Source organism: Olea europaea, unplaced genomic scaffold, assembly GCF_002742605.1.
Source record: "Olea europaea var. sylvestris unplaced genomic scaffold, O_europaea_v1 scaffold1329, whole genome shotgun sequence".
NCBI lineage: Eukaryota > Viridiplantae > Streptophyta > Magnoliopsida > Lamiales > Oleaceae > Olea > Olea europaea.
In genome coordinates, this window is record NW_019230771.1 from 69,581 (window position 1) to 93,102 (window position 23,522).

Sequence of the window (23,522 nt, forward strand, 5' to 3'; positions counted from 1 at the left end):
TTTCAGCTCAACTGTGAAGGACCTAGCAATCCAACAATTAGATTATCAGGAAATGATTATACAGTCGAAAACATTTCCTATAATGATCATTCTTTTCCTTTTCATAATTCTGCCTAACAATCTTTTATGGTACAAGGTTGATTGTGAAAGTAAGAATAAAGATAATTAGGATCTAGCAATACATGATAAGGATGAAAATTCGCAGAGCGAAGTGAAAAACATTCGAGTGTTTTTAGGTGTGGTGTCTAGTAAAAAAGGCAAAGGAAAACTTGTGAGAGATGTGGTCTGCTTTTTACAAGGCCCTTCCTTTAGCACCAAAATGTTGACGTAAAAAAATGACCAGGTTAATCTTTGTCAACTTAATTAATAATTTGCATGAGGTAAATTGCTGAAATAGGAGAGAAAAGAAAGAGATTTGTATAAAAAAGAAAGCATGTAGAATGTATATTGTATGTCCTTCCCCCTCCCATTGGGAAACCATTTGGTTTTATTGATAGGCTCCAAAAATAGCCAATTGGCCTCCAAAAATAGATTATCTACAATAGATTCATTTAATTGTGTGCCATTGTCCATGCCTTCCTTAGCTTTTGATTGATCCTTCAAGGTCGGAATATTCAACTCATGATGATGTCGGCATGGTGAGTAATTGCAAGTCTTTGATTGTCATGAGAATGGTAAGGCACAATTGTCATGAGTGACACATGTTGTTATGAGAATGGTTGCATGGGAGGAAATGATGTCATGGATATGGCACAAGTATCGCAAAGCAATGATGGTGTTTTCTAAATGACGGCGGTATGGTCGAGCTAACCTAACATAGATAGCTGACCTAACATGAAGAGCGAACCCGTCATAGACTGAGCTAACATATTACTGGCCAAGTTGACCTAACTTGGAGAGCGAACCCTAACATAGACCGAGCTAACATGTTACAAGCCGATCTGACCTAACTTAAAGAGCTGGCCTGACTTGGTAGAGCTCATAGGTCAAACTGACTTGGTGATCTTTTAGCCCATCCTCTATGAAGTGAGTATTGAATATTCACGAGCTCTCATACTCCTTTAGGTTTTGCAAGGCCATCAACGACTTTTCCCATTGAAATCAACTCAAAGTGATCCCAACATTTTGCTTGTTTTTTGGCTTTTCGCTTTCCCCTCGCATCTGCGATATTTAATTGCTGATCTTCATCTTCATGTTTCGTTTCGGGAACATTAATATCATCCAAATCAATTAGATTGTGGCTTCCCTGACCGTGAATGTGAACATCTTCAGGTATCGGTATGTCATTTAGACCGGCAAATTTATTTGGAAATTGACTTTGTGGTGTCCTAGGCGATTCTCCATGATGTGGCTCACATCCTGTATCAAACAAGCTCTCAACAAATGAACGTTAATCTATTTCTATGATTATTTATGATGAAATCTGGACTAGATAAATATAAATGTAATGAGATTGTGAGAATTGAGAATTGGATGAATTGAAATTGTAACTAATAAACTATAAAAATTGAATTGATATTGTATATTTTGCAGCACAATAGAGTAAAAATTCGATAATTGATATAATAAAAGAAAGTTGAGAGGGTTGTAATTTTGGAAAAGCAATTGATATGAAAAAAAAATTTTGGGGGAAGGGGGTATTTATAGTAAAAAAAGGGGGGAAATAAAAAAAAAATTCAGTGACCAAATGGTCACTGAACTCACTAAATAAAAGTTCAGTGATCGTTCTGGTCACTGAAAAGTGACCAAAACGGTCATTGGCTCGACGAGCGCCGAGCGGGATCGACTCGCCTCCCGACGAGGCCCGCTCGGCTCGTGATTTCACGAGCCTGAGCCGCCCATGAGCCTCTTTTCCACGAGCCGAGTCGGCTCGACCCAATTGACATCCCTATTAAGAACTTATAGTGAATTTGATTTTCTCGAATTTCTCTTTTTGTTAGTACATTGCACAAAGATGCAGCAAGTCTTTGAAGATTAGAACCCAAGGTTATCTAACATTAAAATTCCATTTTTCGTATGTTTATTATTTCCTTTACAACAAAACCTAATGTGTAATCAAAATTTAAATATAAAAATTTTACAAATACTTTATAAATTCATAGCTTTAATGCAACACAATAGAAAAAAAAAATATAGTTAGTTAATATTTCATAAGAACTCAAATTTCTTGTTGTTTTCAAAGTGATCGGCTATCAAGAATAACATTGATGAGTACAAAAGATAATAAGGTTATATGTCGTTGTATGAATTTTCTTAAAAACTAAATTTACTGCCTGTTTGAGAGGGATTTTTTACCCCAAAAAATTGATTTGTTAACCGTTATTTCACTATTTCAACCGTAATTTTTGACTTCTTCTCTCACATGTGGACCCCACTTTTCTTCTAACAGTTAAAAAATCAATTCTCAAAATCCCTCCCAAATGGGGCTTTATATTCGATTTTACCATATAAGCCTTGTTTTATAGTTTATCATTTTTTCCACATTTATGAGTTGATCTTGAATTTAATTTGGGGTGTATCTTTTGTTTAATTGATATTTCGTATTGTTATACTTAAGAATGAAAAGTGATTTCATACTCTATTTTTGTTCTATTTTCAATCTCCCAAATAGTTTTATACTTTATTTTTATAATTTTTTATATAAAGAATCGGATCAGACCGGTTCTATAGTTAAATATGGAACCAATGGTTCTATTTCTGCTATTTTTATTGGTATTCAATTCTGTTTCATTCAAAATTGGATTGAACCAGGCTGCGTCCACTCCTAATAACAACCTATCCTAACCCTACCCAGACATCACCACTAACTAGGAGATTTCTCTGGTCGCCACCCTCGACCACCATTGGCCCCTACCACAACATAGTAAGCAAAAGCACAATTTACCCACCTTCAACACTTATTCCCACTAGCAACATCACCACTTCTCCCATAAGCAACACCATTTTTAGATTTACATTCATCATTCTCTACTCCCAATTATGTCGACACCACTGGTCTCAAATCCCAGCCCCATCACACTTCCATTCTTAGATCCCAACACTGCTACACCACTTGTACATCTTCCACCATCAACCTCCACCATCTACACCCTAAATTTTACAACCCACCCACCACAAACTTGTAAGGGTGCCACCACAACCCTACAATCATCCTTCTTAAAATCCCTAGCACAAAATCATAGTAATTATGTAACTTTATTTCAAATTGTTCACTTTATCCCCTGAATCCAAAATTTTTTTGGATCAAAATTCAATGTGTTCATTTCCGATCCAATTGAGATTTGAATTTGTATGATAGATTCCTGGAAAAACCAAACCCAATGGCGGATTTGATTTTTCAACTTGAAGCATCTACGTCAAACAAGAGTTGACCAAACTTGGGGGAGAAAACTATGGTTTTGTACACAAAGAACTTTGTATTCAGATTTCGCACATTGAGAACTTCAGACAGGAGATAACCAAATTTAGGCAAAAATCAATATAGATTTCAACTCTAATTGACTTTTGATCGATTGGCAGAATTTTTTAATGGAAAATTATTAGAAGTCTTTCCGAGGTACGTTTATTGATAAGTGTGTTTTTGCACACTTATTTAGGTCACAAACATGACTTAATTACGAATAAAATGATTGAATTGTGACTTAATTTCATTACATTTGTGAATTGTAGGTAACACCGATGAACATGGTGAAATACATGAGAAAAGACGCGAAAAAGAACTAAAATGACACAAAGTGAAAGTTCAAAGACCAAGGTGCAATTACCCAAAAGTTGACCCGATGAACAAATCAAGAAATTGAGTTTGCCAAATACAAATTGATGACATTTTGGGATGATGGAATGTGAAGAATGAAGAAAAGATGTGAAGAAGTGGAAGATTAAAGTAAAATGACCAAATTGTAGGAACTGAAAGATTTATTCTACCATGCGGTCGCATGGTAGAAACGTCGTGCGGCCGTACGAAGTGATGCGGGGATTTATACTGGAAAAAGATGATAACCATGCGGCCGCACGGATTAAAACCATGCGGTCGCATGGTACAAATTCAGGGCGAATTTTTTCTTTCCTTATACGATTGAAATACCTATGGTAACCTAATTTTCCACGGGATATAAATATCAAAAACATTCCAGAGACGCCCAGAACGTAATTGGAGGCTGAAAAACAACTCTTGGAGAGGATTTGAGCACAAGAACAAAGATTGACACGAAGAAATTCAAGATTTATTCAAGTTTTATAACCCGGTGATGTCTTATATACAAACTTTGATGTATTTTGTTATTTTAAGCATGCTAGGCTAGATTTTTATTATGTTAGGAGAGTGATGAACCATGTGATTTGAATTTTAATATTTTAGTTTTGCAATTTGATGTTAAGACACAATTTCTATTATGTTGAATGATTTATATATAATTAATGTTTCCGCAATTAAGGGCTCGTAATTGTGTGAATTTAAGTGATTTATTCTTGCATTCGAGAGAATTGGAATAGATTTGACATAGTATAAATCATCGTAGGGTTCGATAGTGGATAGAAATATACAGCTATGCTCTATGTGAATCTTTAAATGTTCATAAAATTGCATGCATTTTTACAAATGCTCTTGTCATAGAAATATAGATCGGTGGTATGTAGAGATAGGTTTGATACATCTCGAGAGAGAGAGTATTGGATAAACTTAGGAACATTGATTCGTCAAAATTGAAATGTGTTGTCATATTGTGAAACTAGGGTTTAAAGTGATAATTGCATGGGAATTGGTGATCCTAGCGTATTTCATTCCCAATAATTATAACAAGTGCGTTCTCAACTTTTAGATTTCATTCTTGAGTTTAATTTATTGTTTTGCATATTAATTTCAATTCAATCATAAAAAAATTGCATAATTGAGGTTCAATTAGGTCTATATCCACTTTGGTAATTTAGTTTCGGTTAAGGCTAAGGTAGATAAAATTTGAACTAATCAATCTCTGTGGGATGATATTCGAACTCACTGAATCCACTTTATTACTTGTTAACGAACCGTACACTTGCGGTGGTTTAAAATCGAAAGAAATAATTTCGCGAACATTTATTAAAAGATTTGGGATGTAGGTGCTGCGATTTAAAGGTTTGGGACCGTAATATGTATTTTTGAAAGGCTTAAAACCTCTGTGGCTCTATCTTGAATTTTCCTTTTCTAATTTGGATATAAATTCAGACGTTTAGATTCGTTATTTAGTAAAATCTCTATAAAATAATAATGTTAGATTGAGAAAATTTATTATCTTAGGGGAGTTATTAATCTATCAATAAATGAATAGTTTATTAATTTATCGATAAATGAATATTTATTAATTTATAGAGTATTTTGTATTTTGTAACTTGTATTATATTTTATACTGATGAAAATGACAACGTGATGAATCTTCTATCAATAAAAATATTTTTCTAGGGCTACTCAATATACCTATCAATAAGGATCATGATCTAGATGATAATTGTGTTTTACCAACTGTTTCTTCAAGAGAGGCATTTCAGGCAGTTGTAACCTTAAATAATTACTTCGTACAAAATAAAAAATATGCCAAATATAGTATTACATTGCAAAAAATCAGGGATGAAGTTGAATTTGAGTTGTGTGAAGAGAAAAAATAAAAGATTTTAGAAGCATATTTTGAAAAAAATAATAATAATAATAGGGGCAGATCAGATTAGGGGCTGAGGTGCCCCTGTTTTTTTTTTTTTTTTTTTTTTTGGTCCCCGCCCTGTCACCCTGGCCGAACTCCGTTGCCAATATACGGGATCAATATTTATGCCTGAGAAAGCCACGTGGTATTGCATGTCAACCATCTGTACTCTGATCTTTCTGGCACGTGTACTCAGCAGTCTTCTGTTCTCTCATTCATGCAGCTTTTCTTCCCTTCTTCTTCCTTCATTTTCACAATGTATATAAATTCATTTATAAATCCAGTCAAAGTTAAAAAAAAAAAAAAAAAACCGTATACAATTACTCCCGTTTAGCATCGATAGACAGGAACGAAACAAGGCTATGGATAGCACCACCGTGGAGCCAAGTGTTGCCCTGGAAGCTGGGGCGGAGCAGCTGTCAACGGCGGCAGAATCGGTGAAGAAGATGAAGATACTGGTGGCGATAGACGATAGCGACGAAAGCTTCTATGCACTGGGATGGGTTCTTGACAACTTCTTCAAGCAACCATTGGCATTGGATGTGCTCACAATTGTACACGTGATTGAGCCATTCCCCAGCTACGTCTTCCCCGGCGCACCCGGTTAGGATTTTAATCGCAGATGTTATAACTTAAAAAATTATTAATCATATGGCTTATAACTGAACTTTTTGCAAATTTCTAAAGAGTTTTACTACACTTACAGAAAAACTTTCACAGAGATGTTACAGATTTCCACTTGGGGCAATAATTTTTTTGAGTAAGAAAAGTTATTTGATTTGGGCTCCTAATCATTTTATTAGGAGAGTATGATGATTAAAATGAGTTCGGAGAAAAATGATTTTTATAAAATGCATGGACTAAGCCCTTGTTTGAGCCTCATTCTTTTTTATTTAAAAAAAAATTGCAATTTTAAATAGTGTTTTGATAAAAAAAATATGTGATTAAAAAATAAAGAAAAGTCATGAATTTGAATGTAATATTATTTTATTGAAGGATGTGTAGTTAAAGTAGAGTCAAATCGCTGTTAAAAAATATATTTTGATTAAAAAATAGGGCTCAAACAAAGTCTAAATGTTGCCCTATAGACCAGATTTAGTCCTCGTTTCCTTTAATGAAAATATTTTATTTATTTATTTATTTTAAATTTTTGATACAAGTTTACTGGTTGAAAAGTTGGGGGTCAATAAATATGCGGTTAAAATTAATTTTAAGTTTTATTCGATTTTTTCTTTTTTTTGCTTATTATTTTTTGATGTGTACACTGTACAGTGTACATAGTAATTTTCTTAAGTAGCTGACTTTAGTTTACATGTCAAAGGTTACGTGTTTTATTTTCAAAATATGTTGTTAAATAATTGCTTACTTTGATTCATGATGAACTTAACTAGCTAGCTAGCCTTTTTCTCTAAGAGTCCGTTGATTGCAAAGGTGAAATTTGGGTGGAAAAAAATGAATTTCAGGGAATTAAATTGATGGAAAATTAATTTTCTGAAAATTGTAAATTATTGTATTTGATTATAATTTTTCATGTGAAAAATGTTTAAATTAAAGTGTTTTTTTTGTTCATTTGGTTTTATTTTACATAAAAATTGTCAACAAAATGGATAAAATTTACTGGTATTGGGGATAGAATTTGTTTCCATTGCAAAAAAAATTAAAAAAATCCAAAAATCATCTACATTTTGGTATTCGTTTGGCTTTGTTTTATATGAAAATTGTCAATTTAATAGATATCTTTTTTTACAATTGTTCTTAAAATTCTTTTCCATTGCCAAAAATTAAAAAAAAAATAAAAATCTGGAATTCATTTTCCCACCATATGGGTGGGAAAACCAATTCCTTGATTGTGAGGAAAAGAGGCGTGTGTGAGGCTTGCATGGAAAATGAATTCCATGGAACTTCTTCCCCATCAAACACTCAAATTTGCCAAAGATGGAAATTCACTTTCCATGGAAATTATCCCCTATCAAACGATGCCTAAATGGATTTGTCTTCCGTTTAATATGTCTTATTCACCACCGTTGATCCTTTCATGTATATCTGTGTTTCAAGTTTCGTGACTAAATTTTCCATGTTTTATCGATCATCCAAATCAGCTATTTTCCCAACAACTTCACTACATTCTGTGAAAAAAGTGGAACAACAAAATGCTTCAGCGATACTCAATCATGCTCTGCAGATTTGTACTGAGAAAAAGGTTAGTTTCTACAACTTGTTTAATCGTACTTGATCGTATGGCTCATGATGGGATTGAACGGTGTTGAAAAAGAAACGAGCTAAAATCTTATTTAGTCCGATCTTTATTTAATAAAGTGTAATACTTGACGTACTAATAAAAGTGATCTTGAAGTTTATAGTACTTGGCTTCACTTCAATGTCACAATGCCCTATTGAATACTCAAATAAATTAACCAATCACTTTAGTTTTATATTTCTATTTGGAACATAATTATTATACATAGCTTTGCATTTGCAGGTAGAAGCAAAAAGTTCACTCCTTGAGGGAGATCCAAAGGAAGTGATTTGTGAAGCTGCAGAGCTCATGCAAATGGATCTTCTTGTTGTAGGTAGCCGTGGACTTGGAATGATCAAGAGGTAATATTTTAACTTAAACCAATATCTGTTTGGTTAAGCTAAAATTCTGAGTTAAAATCTAAGTCAAAGTCCACGATTAATTTTAACTATATATTTAATTGAATTCGCAACTTTTCAATTACACGTTTCATTAACTTTTATTAGAATCTTCTAAAAATTTGACATTTATCTAAAGCAAATAGGGATTAAATGACAGTCCATACACATCTTAAAACCAAAAGCATTTTCCCATGTCAAGTACTTTGTATTTTGAATTTCATGTGGCGTGATTAAAGTTTGTTAGGCGAGAAAGATAGTTTAATTGACATCATTTACCACAGTTGAAGAAGAATTTTGTCCATATTGGATATTTCATTTGATGATCGAACATACATATGATGACAATTAAATTGCATTGTTGTGCAGGGCTTTCTTGGGAAGTGTTAGTGACCATGTTGCTCATCATGCAAAATGCGCCGTTCTCATTGTAAAGCCATCGAAAGAATCCCAAAAATAGTTGTAAAAATGTGGCTTTGAAGTCTTCACTTATGTGCACGAGATAGTTATCCCAAAAATAGTTGTAAAAATGTGGCTTTGAATTCTTCACTTATGTGCACAAGATAGTTACTCTTTTCATAGCTCTGCGAAAAAGGATTTGATCGTCTTCCGTTTTACTTTATGCTTAAAACTTATTTTTGGCCGCATTTGCTACTCAATCATGCTCTGCAGATTTGTACTGAGAAAAAGGTTAGTTTCTACAACTTGTTTAATCGTACTTGATCGTATGGCTCATGATGGGATTGAACGGTGTTGAAAAAGAAACGAGCTAAAATCTTATTTAGTCCGATCTTTATTTAATAAAGTGTAATACTTGACGTACTAATAAAAGTGATCTTGAAGTTTATAGTACTTGGCTTCACTTCAATGTCACAATGCCCTATTGAATACTCAAATAAATTAACCAATCACTTTAGTTTTATATTTCTATTTGGAACATAATTATTATACATAGCTTTGCATTTGCAGGTAGAAGCAAAAAGTTCACTCCTTGAGGGAGATCCAAAGGAAGTGATTTGTGAAGCTGCAGAGCTCATGCAAATGGATCTTCTTGTTGTAGGTAGCCGTGGACTTGGAATGATCAAGAGGTAATATTTTAACTTAAACCAATATCTGTTTGGTTAAGCTAAAATTCTGAGTTAAAATCTAAGTCAAAGTCCACGATTAATTTTAACTATATATTTAATTGAATTCGCAACTTTTCAATTACACGTTTCATTAACTTTTATCAGAATCTTCTAAAAATTTGACATTTATCTAAAGCAAATAGGGATTAAATGACAGTCCATACCCATCTTAAAACCAAAAGCATTTTCCCATGACAAGTACTTTGTATTTTGAATTTCATGTGGCGTGATTAAAGTTTGTTAGGCGAGAAAGAGAGTTTAATTGACATCATTTACCACAGTTGAAGAAGAATTTTGTCCATACTGGATATTTCATTTGATGATCGAACATACATATGATGACAATTAAATTGCATTGTTGTGCAGGGCTTTCTTGGGAAGTGTTAGTGACCATGTTGCTCATCATGCAAAATGCGCCGTTCTCATTGTAAAGCCATCGAAAGAATCCCAAAAATAGTTGTAAAAATGTGGCTTTGAAGTCTTCACTTATGTGCACGAGATAGTTATCCCAAAAATAGTTGTAAAAATGTGGCTTTGAATTCTTCACTTATGTGCACAAGATAGTTACTCTTTTCATAGCTCTGCGAAAAAGGATTTGATCGTCTTCCGTTTTACTTTATGCTTAAAACTTATTTTTGGCCGCATTTGCTCGCCAAAATATTAACGAACTCTTGCTGACTTTTGTTGAAGGTTGTGGTATGTGGATGTAAATAATATAATGGGATTCCATCACTTGGACTAAAATCCTTGGGATTCCATGCTTGGTCGATATATAAGACATTGAGTTTAAAGGCACTACCATTTTTATTGATATCATTATGCCCATTCTTGAGCTTCCATATCTAAAAAAAAAAAAATTGTTTTGTTTTTCAAACTCAATTTTAATTTCATATTCTTTCAATAAAATAATTTTATACATAAATTCAATTTTTTTTTTTGCATTCTTCAAAAATAACTATTATATTCTCTCAAAATAGGTTCAAACTAGAGTTGTAAGTGAAAATTGAAAAATTGAACCGAAATCACATTTTAGAAATCGTCGTTTTGGTGCCGCGTGGATTCAGTCAACAAAATGGTTTTGAATTAAATCAAACCGGTCAAAATGGTTTGGTTTAGATTTGAGAATTTTAATTGCGATTTAAAACCAAACCAGATCGACAAAAAATACATAAAAATAAAAAAATGATTTTTTTTGAAAATTACAGGGATCCCTAGTGTTAAAATCATAAATTCTAAAATCAGATTTGTAGTTTACTATTTCAAAAATCAGAAATATCTAATTAAATTTACTATAATTAAATATAATTATATGCCAAATATATATATGTGATAACAGCGTATCCCGTGATTTATAGGATCAATTTTAGAAAACCATCTCAGCTTCCTTATAATTCGTAACTCCTCCCACGACTAACGTTTCATCTTCACGCAGCAAGACCGCAAAGAGTTCTCCATCATCGCCGGTGACTGATTCCGACATAATCGTGACCATAATTTTAACGCACATCGCTTTCTCATCACACAACAATCAATCGCTCCTCCTTTTTCGTCCGGTCAAGGCAGCAAACACGAAGATTAATGGCTCGTTCTAGGAGTGTAAATAGGTGGGAGATTGCGGTCGAGGCCTCAGATAGAAGAGGTAAAATACAGGTAGGCGAACAACATGAAAGTATCCAAAATCTACCACGAAGAAGGTATTTTGCAAATCTCAGTTAATACCTTATATGCAAACTTGAAATCGATGGGTGTTGAGTATTGACGACATGTTATATATTTATGAAGTATGCTCTGTTCTGATATATGAGTTGAGATCTATTTTTGTGACCTCATCAGTTGACCCGTTCGAAGGAAGTTCGAAATTATATGATTTACACATTATTAATGTCTGATTTACCTTTGTGTGTGAAATGCACATCCATATGTGAAAATCTCATTGTTTACCTTGTTGGCCAAATTCATTGTCTGGACGTTGTCATTCTATATACATTTGTGACATTTTTGTTTTTCTTGTTTTGTGATCAATATGCAGATGTGGAAGTTCATATCATATACACAGTTCAAATGACACTTTCACAATTCATATGTAAGGAAGATTGCATGCATAGAGTGAAATGATGATCATATGTGAGGTTACAGATTGTTACGAATAGGTCACAGATCATAAAGATGCATATAAAAGAGTCACAGACAATAATATATGCATCACACATCACATGCATTATTAATTTTTGTGGAATCACGTGGTCACAGAATATATGCATCAGTGTTTTCCCTGGCGGGCAGGTCACATATATTTATGAATAGGTCACAGATCGCAAAGATGCATATAAAAAGAGTCATAGACAATGATTTATGCACCAACCATCAAATTAATTATTAATTTTCGTGAAAATGTACGTATAGTTACAGAAAAATATGCATTCGTGTCTTCTCGTGCGGGTCAGGTCACAGATATTTACGAATAGGTCACAGTTATTTAGGAATAGGTCACAGATCACAAAGATGCATACACAAGATTCACAGACAATGATTTATGCATAAAAAATCACATTACTTATTAATTTTTTTGTGAAATCAAACGTCACATCCACTTCATGTGCCACTACTATTGGATTTGTAACCATTCTAACTCTGTACAATTATTGCATTGTGATAGCATATTGATCGCAAGATCTACGTACCTTTTGTACTTCAAATAGTTTAGATGTAGTATGAGCATAGTTCTTAATTTGTAAAAGCTAGGATCTGAAGTGTTTTTTTTGCTGGATTCTGAATCGCAAGACCTACATACCTTCTGTAATTGGGGCTTTGAATTAGCCTATGATAAAGCAGCTGTTTTGAGTGATTAATTTGCAGTCTAATTTTCAGATATTGCATCACACTTTTTGATAGGTTTTTGCAGCGTACATGTGTAGCGCACAGTCACAGGAATTTGCCCAGTTCTTGTATTTGTAGTACATAATCACACGTTAATGTATATGTTACAGCACAGGTTTCAGCCTATCATATTATGTTTGTAGCATAGGTCACAGACATATTTTCGCATGGGTTATGCAAGTCACAGGTTTGGTATATGATCTAAGGATGGGTTACATTATGTTACATTAATCTTCATACAGCAGTTCGCATGCAATTTTCATATTGGGCACACTATACGTACATTTTCAGTACACATAGAAGTCACATACGATTGTGTGTTGGTTACAGGACAGGTCACAATCTCTATCATGTGACTCTCTAATGTGACATAGCATACAGGTCACAGATTCACGTTACAAAGTCACATCCCAAGTCAAATTACTGAGGCAGAAGTCACAAACATCTGTGTAGTTGTTACAAGTGAGACCACATAGAATCCTTATCATGTGACCCACTACGTTGACAAAGTAGATAGGTTACAAATTCATATTTATCAACCATAAGATGAACTGTATTTTGAAAATAGAGGTCACAAATTACAACATAGTGGTCATAAGACTGATCGTAAGCAAGATCAGGGTAACATGTTTCTGGTCACAGACTATGATGTTTCATTTGTTGCTAAATGAAGTATAATCAATGTCAGTCCAATGACTGAGGATCATGTCCAAACAATAAAATGAATATTGAAAAGCCTCATGTCCATTGCTACTTCTCCAAAAGTGACAGAAGATGAAAATATCAGGTCGTGGCCAATTTTATTACGTCCACACCGTAGGTCACATACATGTTATCACATGGGTGTTACACGGATCAAAGGATAAAGGTCACAAGTTCTTAGTCACATATCCAGCAACAAGTTACAACTACTAGTATCCGAATACACAATGTCCCCCAATGTACGAAAGTCACATTGAACCTCTGTACGAGATCACAACACGTATGTTCATTCCACTACGTCCACTTGCTAGTCACATAGTTCATCTTGATGAGGTCACAAATACATGCATTTCAATCTATTCTCGCTCAACCACGTAGTTTATGAAATGAAGTTAGATAGTGGTACAAGGAATCTGGCATTTGCATCCATTTATGATTTCCTAGATTTTTTTGAAATGTGCTATAATGCAAGGATTTGACAATACACCAAAATCAATTAACGCATCATTCTATTATAGTCATGAAATCATTTCCTAATTGAAGGACTCACGAATGATTAGAACACTTGAATTTAAAATTGAATTAGAATTACGTACTCGACCTTAGATTTCGATCGGGTACAACACGGCGACGCAAAAATTTCACCTGTGAAATTTTCGACAATTGCAGTTGAATTCATTCAGATCTATGGCTTTAATTCATCTTCTGAGAGATGAATTTGTAGGAGTTGGGCATTTTCATGTCTTCTATTTGTCGTATGAGCTACAATTTCTAATCTGGAAGGTGAATTCGTTATGATAGAGCCCAGGATTTTATGGTAAGTTGATGCTGTTTTTTAGCAATCTGATTGATATGTATATCTTTCTGGTTTTTGAAACTTTAAAGTTGGTATCTTAGAATTGAAATCTCCTATACTTACGCTCGGGTTTATAAATTTTCCCCAATGTAAAATTCAATAGTTTTGTCCATATTTATTAAAACCGGACTGAACCGACCGATTCAGCCCAGAAAACGGTGAACCAGACACTGATCCGGTCTAGTTAGCACAATTTGATCCATTTACAATCAAACCAGATAAGAACCGCCCAAACCCATTCATATATGTCATAAATCGGTGGGTTTAAGTAAACTGAAAACCAGTTTACGTGTGAATCGATTTTTGTGAAATTTGTACCTAATAAAATTTATATCGAAGTTGGATAAAGTGAGAATCGAACCCTCATTACCTTGTTGAAAGGTTGAAGCCTTGACCACCATGGTAGATGTAGAATTGCGACAAATGATGTGAGCCAAATATATATATTTAGTTTAACTAGAATGACATGAAATAACATTTATACTGTTTTTTATTTAAAAAAATATTTTTAATTAAAATTAAGAACTAACATTGATCCACCGGTTCAACCACTAACCCTCGGTTGAACCATTGACCTAATGACCCGATGGTTTTTTTGGGTCGATGATCGGGTCGAGTCTGATAACTATGGTTTTGTTATTTGTGGGTATTTTTGTCAATTTCTAATGTTTAATACATATTTATTATTATTATTACCTAATAATCTTAATTTATATCTAATAATCTCAAAATTAACATAATCTATCAAAAATTCTTTTCCTCTTCAGAATTCAGATGAACTCCAAACAACACCCGACACAATCTTGAGCCACCGACATTACACACACTTTTTCTTCAAATTTTTTACGCCTCTACAAAGTTGAATTGTAGTTCATTACACCAAATCGGAGACAAAGAGATCCTAGGCCTTAGGTGATAATATTTACTACGAATAAAGTTTCAAATAAATAGTTTTTTTGAGCAAACTAAGGTAAGAATCTGAAATTAAATGCGTTTCGTAACAACATACAAACGTAAACTTGTGTAATTGTTATGTTTATATATTATAAACAAATATTTTATTATTGTGGTTGGTTATTCTTTTTATTTAATCAGTAACTTTTTTTTAGATATGATGATCACGAGGTCTTGTTGGATATCATTATATTTTTTAGATCTTATATCTCGTTTAGTAGACTTGTATTGTAACGTTATCATAACGTCATTAGCCTAAAAAAGGTTTACAAAAATGGAAAAAAACTATGTTTTAGGTTACTGTGATTTTAATTTGATTTAGTAGATATTTAAATTTGTAGTAGATATATTTAGCCCTTATTCGAGCCATATTTCACATGTTATCATAATGAGAAAATTGATCATTAAAGAGGATGCTGGGTCCCACGCAAGAAACAACAGGTCGACAAATGCGGTTGGACTTGTGGGTTAATGGTCCAAACTTTCATTTTTTTGTTCCAAAAATATGGCTCAAACAAGAGCTTAGATTTTTTTAGATTTATTACTAGCAAGATATAAATATATATTGAAATCAATGTATTAATATCATAAAAGTAGATAGACAAAAAAAATACGATGAAATCGGTGGTTTAAAATCGGACCAAATCTTTAGGTTTAAGCTTGAGTTTTTTTCAAATCGTTCAAAATGGTTTGGTTTAAGTTTGGGTTTTTCTCAAACCGGTTTAAACGGTTTGATTTGAAATTTGTCAAAAATCGGTAAGATCGGACCGCTTACAGCCCTAGTTCAAATACACACACACACACACACACAATAATAATAATAATAATAATAATAATAATAATAATAATAATAATAATAATAATAATAATAATGATATTGTACATTTTTAGTTTGCTTTTTCAATTAACATTTGTTTTTTTAACTTCATCTTTTATTTAATATATTTATATAGTGGTTATCAGTTATAATGTGATTTGAATAATTAAAGGAGTAGACTATTGAAATCTATAATTTGTTAAATGCAATTTTCTAAAATTTAAAATAGAATAAAAAATATTCTTCATTTTAATTCTATAATACACGAGAAGAATATCATAATTAATGCATATATTTGTATGTGCAAACACAGTTATGGCCCCGTTTAATTTCCATTTCTCTTAAAATGCATTTTTTCCCTCTTCTTTTCAATCACACAATTTTTATTAAAATAATATTACACATAAATAAAAAAAAATTCCTCATTTTTCATCTACATTTTATCCATCAATTTGCTATTTTAAAATTCATTTTTCTATAAAAATAGGTGTCAAACACCCTCTATAAAAAACTTATTTTACCAAGTACGCAAATATCCATTTGAAAATTATAGTAATTCTGAAATAAAAATTTATCAAATGCTTAATTGATTTTTATTTTTTATTTTTCCCTCTCAACTTTTCAGTATAGTTAGAATAAATTATTTTTAGATCACACTCATGCCAAATCAAGTCTTATAATGGTAATAGGCATGCCAAATATCTTAGAGCATCTTGAATGAAGTGAATTGTACCAACAAGTGTGTCACAGCACCCCCAAGTACTTGTATCTCCTTTACTTTAAAAGAGAGGATCCAACATTTACTGTTCAACCTGAGGCAGAGGTTTCACATTGAACTGATTTTGTACTATAGCTGAACTCGTTATGCACTATTCATAAAAAAAAAAGCTTTCTGGAAACAATAATGAAATATGGCAGCATTATTGCTGTCTTTGTTGACTTTATAGAACCATTTGCTCAGGGTGGTTGTACCTTCACTTAAAAAATATCCTCTCACCTCGTTAGATGTTGTAGCTTCCAGAAATGAAATTAATGAGACTATTTTATTGCCTCCATTATTGACTTACACAAGTGAGTTACTGTAGCTGTCACTTCCAAAGAAAATCTTCTCGTGTATCATGAGAGAGTGAGGCAAAAAATATGCCGGGAATTGTAGGAATTTTTTTATCATACCAGTTACTATTCGTTCAGGAAGCATTCACTAGAACAAAGTTTAGTTTTTACGACGTGCATTATATGCCGTAAATAATACTCTACGGCGTACAACAACATGCCGTATAAAGCAATGCCGTAAAAGTGGTCTTTTTTACGGCGTGCATAGTACGATGTAAATGGACCGCCGTTATTACTGTTACGGCGTTCAATCGCACGCTGTGAAAAGCATCACACTTTTTATGGCGTGTAGTTGTACGCCGTATAGAGTGTTATATTCATGGCATCACAGCATGCCTAAATGTACCGTAAATGAGCATTCACCTTCTACGGCATGTAGTTGTACGCCATATAAAGTGTTAAATTCATGGCATCACGACATGCCTAAACACGTCGTAAATGACCGTTCACCTTTTACGGCGTGCAATTGTACGCCGTATAAAGTGTTATACTCATGGCATCACGGCATGCCTATACACGCCATAAATGAGCATTCAATTTTTTTTTAAAGTCATTTATTTATTTTAATACTAGCAAACTTGTAATATTAACAAAATAAAATTACTCCATATATAATCAAGTTTTCCATTGTTTCGATAAAAAGAAATATTGACTACGGTTCAATACAATATGCCAATGTAAAATTCATCTAAACAATTCTCAAAAAAATTTGACTACTATTGTATACGCCAATCGCCATTCAACTAATAAGCCTGTAGATATTGAGGTTCCGTCATATAACAAAAAATTATTAAACCTATCAAAGTTCACTTCTTTGACCGACAATTTAGCTACCCCACAAAATATGGATCCCCTGCACACCACGAAAATAATAAGGATATAATTAATAAGCATCCAAATCAAAAATATATTAAACAACCCAATCTTCAATAGAGATCGAACATAAAGCTAAATGGAATTAAAATAGAAAAGAAGTTAAGCATACCTTCGTTGTGATTACAGCGAATCCACTTCGATATACCTACTTGGCCATGCAATTGTACTTCCTAATGCATCTTCCAGAAGAAAAATCTCACACGTGGGATGATATAAGATAACATTATCGATCACTTCATTAACCCAAACTCTCTAACATTTGTTACCAAGGGGTACATGATGCACTAGATCATTTGGATTTGTTGATGCGATTTCACCTTTTGCAACAATATCAGCTTTCCCAAACCAATATAACAATTTGCACTTCTTATTTTGAAGGTTATCTAAACCATTCAAACTTCTGTCTCTAGACTGTAAAATTAATATCCAGTTGTACAATTTATTATTTTGAATATAGAAAGTATATGTAATTTAAAATAACATCCATTGATACATTATCTTCTTGTTCAGCACTTTTACTCTTGACTTAAAACAGAGCTTTTAATTCTTTAATTTCATCCCTCAACTCTTGAACTTGAGTTTGCAAGTTATGGTTGTTCACCAAAACATTAAACTTTGAAGGGGTCGCACCGAAACCAAGACCTCTTACCCGTCTTGGACGTTCTGGACCAAGTACTTTTACAACACCATCATCTTCAAGTGAGTGTTTGCTTGGAGAGGAAACCGTCTCTGAATATACTTTTATTTTATTCTGATATGAGAAAATACATTAATGAGCTAAAATTACCTAATATAAGCTTTAAATGATAAAAAAATTACTAAAAGCAATATTGTTACCAATGTTTCCCCAACTGATTCATTAATAAGTTCACCATTTTTTTGCGTATGTCCTAGAATATAAACATCATCTCTCGTTATCGAATCAGGATCTTCACTTTGAGCACGCTGCATTTTACATTTCATGTGTGGTAGTTTGTATAACATTTATAATTTTTAAAACAAATTTAACTTTAATTTAACAATTTTTTACCATTTCAGCTTCTAAGCGAGCAAAACCCTTTCTACTTGTTGTATGCAACATGGTTTGACTTGCTCTCATCTTTTTGAATCTTTCATTCTTTTCCTACAACATCATTTATGCACATTATAATAGACATAAATGTTGTGGCAAATATATAACAGATGCAGTAAGCAGTATGTTGCAAAGCACAATCAATATACAAAATCAATGAAAGCTTACCTTATATGGTTGAGAATTGCGTTCTTTGACAAATGCTTGTCATTCTTCCATTGATTCAATATTGTCGGGCTTGAGGAGAGCAGCAACTCGTGTCATGCCAATTGTTTTTCCTTTGTTATTGATTGCTTTAAGCAAATTACATCGATGATCTCGCCAATTTTTTCCCATTTTTTGCATGATGTATTTTCTATGACAAGCATCGGCATCAGACTTTTGTTGAATCAAAGTACACAATATTAATAGTAATTTCATTTAAATTATATAAAAGATGTGACATATATATTACCTGCACATGCTCCCATATGTCATCAGGAAATTCTTTACTCATATCTTTCCAATTTTTCCATGTAATTGGTATAAGTTCTCTAGTTGTGGTCCCAATAAATGATGACAACTTACTTGAACCCTTTCAAATTGGCTGTCCTCTTTCATTAAACTCTACTGGTACTTTGTACATTTTCCCTTGTTTAGATAATTCAATTTTGCTCGACCCCTTCCATTCTTTTTGTTTTCAGTATTACTAGCACTATTTGGCAACCCTTCTACCACATCATTTTCTCGTACATCTAGAACATAATTAGAACCTCCTTCTGATAGTCTTATCCCTTCATTTCCTTCTCTTGTGGCGGCAACAATTGAAACTTGTTTAGCTCTTTTTGATTTCTTATAGCCTTGATTAGATGACTGTATTAAACAAAAAAGAAAAAACAAGTAATAATTTAATTAAATTTTACATAAAAATATTAAAAAATAATATACATACAATCCAGGAACTTACTTCACCATGATATGTCATCTTATTTCCAATCGTGTGAACATCAGCATCCACAAAACTCAGCTTTCATCGTTTGCATCTACAAAAATAAAGCAAGAAATAATGGAATAAGAGACATTAAAGACATTAACCTCAATATAATATCATATCAATATAAAATTAAAATAAAGCAAGAAAGACTTAAAGATATACAATTACCATATTCAATATCAATGCCCTCACAATCATGCCTCGCATAATCGTCATCTTCAGCAGTCATATCAACACTTAATGCATCTAATGTGGATGGAGTATAAGCCTCCTCATCAAAATTTTCTAACTCATGAAATCCTCTTGGAGGTGCCTTTAATACAATATACCAACTAGATGTATCACTCTCTCTAGAATAAAAAACTTGTTTTGCTTGTGATGCTAAAATAAATGGATCTCTTTCAAATTGATATTGTCCTCTATGAAGATTTACCAATATAAATCCTTCTTCAATCTTGACTCCACTATCAATATTTGCCCAATCACAATGAAACATGGGAACTTTAAAACTGTGATAATCTAGTAAAATTATGTCTCTTATAACTCTGTTATAAGATATTTTACCAACTACGTGGCTTGTATCCTTCACATTAGACCGACAAATAGTTTGTTCTTCAATAGAAACACCACTGTTCTGTGTACTTCTACTAACATCGGTTGTATGAAATCGATGTCCATTGATAACATAATCAGAATGTGACATTACATCACATCTAGGCCGACGTGCAAGCCATTTCAGTGTATTAGACATGTTACAATTGTCTTGTTTGCCTTTCTCTGTGAAGTGAAAGTCTCCATATGTCTCATTTGTAAAAAAGTTTCATTCTTTGCAATACGACTATGTGAATTTTTAATCTCCTCTTTGTGCATCCTAAACGAAAATAAATAAACAAATGGTAAGATAAGTTTATGAGAGAACATTAATTAATATTAAACTAATAAATTAACTAACTTCATTTCGTTATATACGGCTCAATTGCAACGCTGTTAAATAGCACATAACGATGAACGACCTCTAACATTTCTTGACTCAAAGTCTTTGAATTTCCTTTAGAGATCGCACGTCTAGCAATAATTGTTTCATTTTCGAAATCCTCATTCCTAGTATGTCGAAGACCTACTTCAGCAGCTTGTTTCATGTAACTACTACAAAAATGTATACATTCATCGGTTAAATAACGCTCTGCGATGCATCCCTCAGGTTTTGAACGATTTCTAACATATCCTTTAAGTGTTTTCATAAACCTAATTCACCATATAATAGGCATGATATATCTAGGTAATTAGAAAAAGAAAGTTTGAGTAGTTAATAAAAATATAATAGTAATTTACCTTTCAAATGGATACATCCAACGATATTGTACAGATCCACCAATACGAACTTCAAGCCCAAGGTGGATGGTTAAATGAATCATTATGTCAAAAAAAGATAGTGGAAAATACCTTTCTATCATACACAAAGTCATAGCAACATCCTCCTCAAACTTTTCTAATTTATTTTTATCGATGACTCTTTGACAAATTTCGTTAAAAAATGCACATAGTCGAAAAATTGAATTTCTTGGTCCATCAAATAAAAATCCTCTTAATGCAACTGGTAACAACTGTTGTATGAGCACCTGGCAATCATGAGACTTCAGATTTAAAATCCTATTATCTGCTAATGATACACATTTTGAAATGTTAGAGCTATAACCATCAAGTAATCTTAAATCAAATAACCTCTTACAAAATAACTCTTTCTCTTTTTTGGATAGCATATATGATGATGCCGGTAGGTAATATGTATTTCCTTTCAATTCTGGAAGAAGATCCTTTTTAATACCCATATTGAGTAAATCCTTATGAGAATTTAGCCAATCTTTCGATTTTCCCTTCATATGCAAAATAGTGCCAAGAATGCTTTCGCAAACATTCTTCTCAATGTGCATTACGTCCAAATTATGACGCAAAAATAATGTCTGGAAATAACAATATAAATTTAGAAAAAAAAAGTTTAAGCAGAGAAATAACTAATTCAAAATAGTTTAAAATGACTAACCTCCCAATATGGTAGCTCAAAGAATATTGACTTTTTTCTCCATGGCCAATTAGAATCTGATTTTTTTTATCTTTCTTTTTTCCCCTATTTTTCCCCAATTATTGCTAATATTTTTTACTAAACACGTCACTTCTTGACCGGTTAATATTCTAGGACTAGGCCTATGCTCCTTGTTTCCATCAAACCAAGCTTCTTTCGACCGATATGGATGATTATATGCAAGAAATCTTCTATGACCCATGTATGAAAATTTTCAACTACATGTCAACCATTTTGCACATTTGGATAACCCACAAACCGGACATGCTGCTTCGCCTTTCATAGGATATCCTGATAAGCTCCCATAAGCTGGAAAATCATTAATTGTCCACATTAGCACAACCTTCAAATTGAAGGTAGACTTAGTAAATCCATCATATACTTCAACACCAATATTCCACATCTCCTTTAATTCTTCTATTAGTGGTTCTAGGAACACATCTATATCATTTCCAGGTTGTTTGGACCTGGGATTAATAAAGTCAACAACAAATTTTCCTTAGACATGCATATCCAAGGAGGGAGATTATATATAACTAGTATCACTGGCCAACAACTATACCTAGAACTTAGGTCACCAAAGGGATTAAATCCATCAGAAAATAGGCCAAGCCTAAGATTTCGTGGTTTTGTTGCAAAACAAGGCCATTTTTTATCAATTCTCTCCCAACCTAATGAATCAATTGGATAATGCATTTTTTCCATCTTGACTTTTGTGATTTGAGTGCCATATTAGTTGTTCTGCCTTATCAAGTGACCTAATCGTTCTTCTAAATCGTGGTATAATTGGAAAATATCGCAAAACCTTTGCAGGTATCCCTTTTTGAATCTTCTTAGTCCGTTCGTTAATTTTCCACCGTGAAGATCCACATTTTGGACATGTATCCAAATTTACTAAATCCTTTCTAAACAAGCAAAAATCATTTACACATGCATGTATCTTCTCATAGCCTAAATCAAAGGTGTTCAATAACCTTTTCGTTGAATTGCAAGAATCAAGAAGGGTGTTCCCATGTGGTAGCATATCTTGGATAATATCAAGAAGTTCATTAAAATCATTGTCAGATATACCATGAGTAGCTTTAACCTTATACAAGACAACAATTGCAGATACCATTGTATACTTCGTGCAACCAGGATATAAAGGAATTTCAATGTCGTCATATAAATTTAAAAATTCTTTCTCTCTATCTTCATTTTCGGATTCCACATTATTGTGATCCTAAAAAAATGCATCTCTATACATCCTATACGTCTCTAAATTTTCTACATCTTGAAGAGGCGATGATGCTGCATTCGGTTTTTCCCTATTAAACACCCAGGTAGTATACGTAGGATTCATGCCATTAATGTCCATACATTATATCAAAATGTTGGTGAAATAGGTTTTTGCAACATTTGCAAGGGCATATGACCTTTTCTGGATTCCCAGCATTGGTTTGAACCATATTTGCAAATTTTCTAGCACTATGTTGATATGGTTCTGAAACTCTATACAAAGTACGCTAGATAAATAATCTAAAAAGCATTTATGGGCATATTTGAGAGGACAAGATCACCTTGATAAGTATACCCAATCTTTATCCATGATAAGATATACCAACACTATTAATTTATAATCTATTTAAACACATTAAAAATGAAGTGAAAAATGATTATATTAGGACATCATAGAAATCAGGTTCCAATTAGGTAAGTCATTTTGACAACAAATTTTCACACAAACTGAAATTACAAAAAAATAATTCAAACCTGAATTAAAATAGGTGAAA

At 32.8% G+C, this 23,522-nt stretch overlaps 2 protein-coding genes and 1 long non-coding RNA gene across 3 annotated transcripts; 2 read left to right on the forward strand and 1 right to left on the reverse strand.

Annotated features, from left to right (window-relative positions):
- The first annotated feature begins 5,977 nt into the window (after positions 1–5,977).
- Positions 5,978–8,950, forward strand: LOC111375036 (universal stress protein Slr1101-like). The gene is made up of 4 exons (XM_022997827.1): positions 5,978–6,272; positions 7,769–7,869; positions 8,149–8,267; positions 8,673–8,950. Exons 1-4 carry the CDS (start codon positions 6,032–6,034, stop codon positions 8,761–8,763), a joined length of 552 nt encoding a protein of 183 aa, XP_022853595.1. The 5' UTR covers positions 5,978–6,031; the 3' UTR covers positions 8,764–8,950.
- On the forward strand, positions 8,925–10,108 carry LOC111375037 (universal stress protein A-like protein). The gene is made up of 3 exons (XM_022997829.1): positions 8,925–8,993; positions 9,273–9,391; positions 9,797–10,108. Exons 1-3 carry the CDS (start codon positions 8,925–8,927, stop codon positions 9,885–9,887), a joined length of 279 nt encoding a protein of 92 aa, XP_022853597.1. The 3' UTR covers positions 9,888–10,108.
- Positions 10,109–17,466: 7,358 nt separating this feature from the next.
- LOC111375042 lies at positions 17,467–19,061 on the reverse strand. The gene is made up of 6 exons (XR_002699249.1): positions 18,866–19,061; positions 18,656–18,748; positions 18,463–18,570; positions 18,119–18,376; positions 17,735–18,036; positions 17,467–17,602 (listed from the first exon to the last, which is right to left on the reverse strand). It is a non-coding gene; the product is annotated as an uncharacterized LOC111375042 (long non-coding RNA).
- Between the last annotated feature and the right edge of the window lie 4,461 nt (positions 19,062–23,522).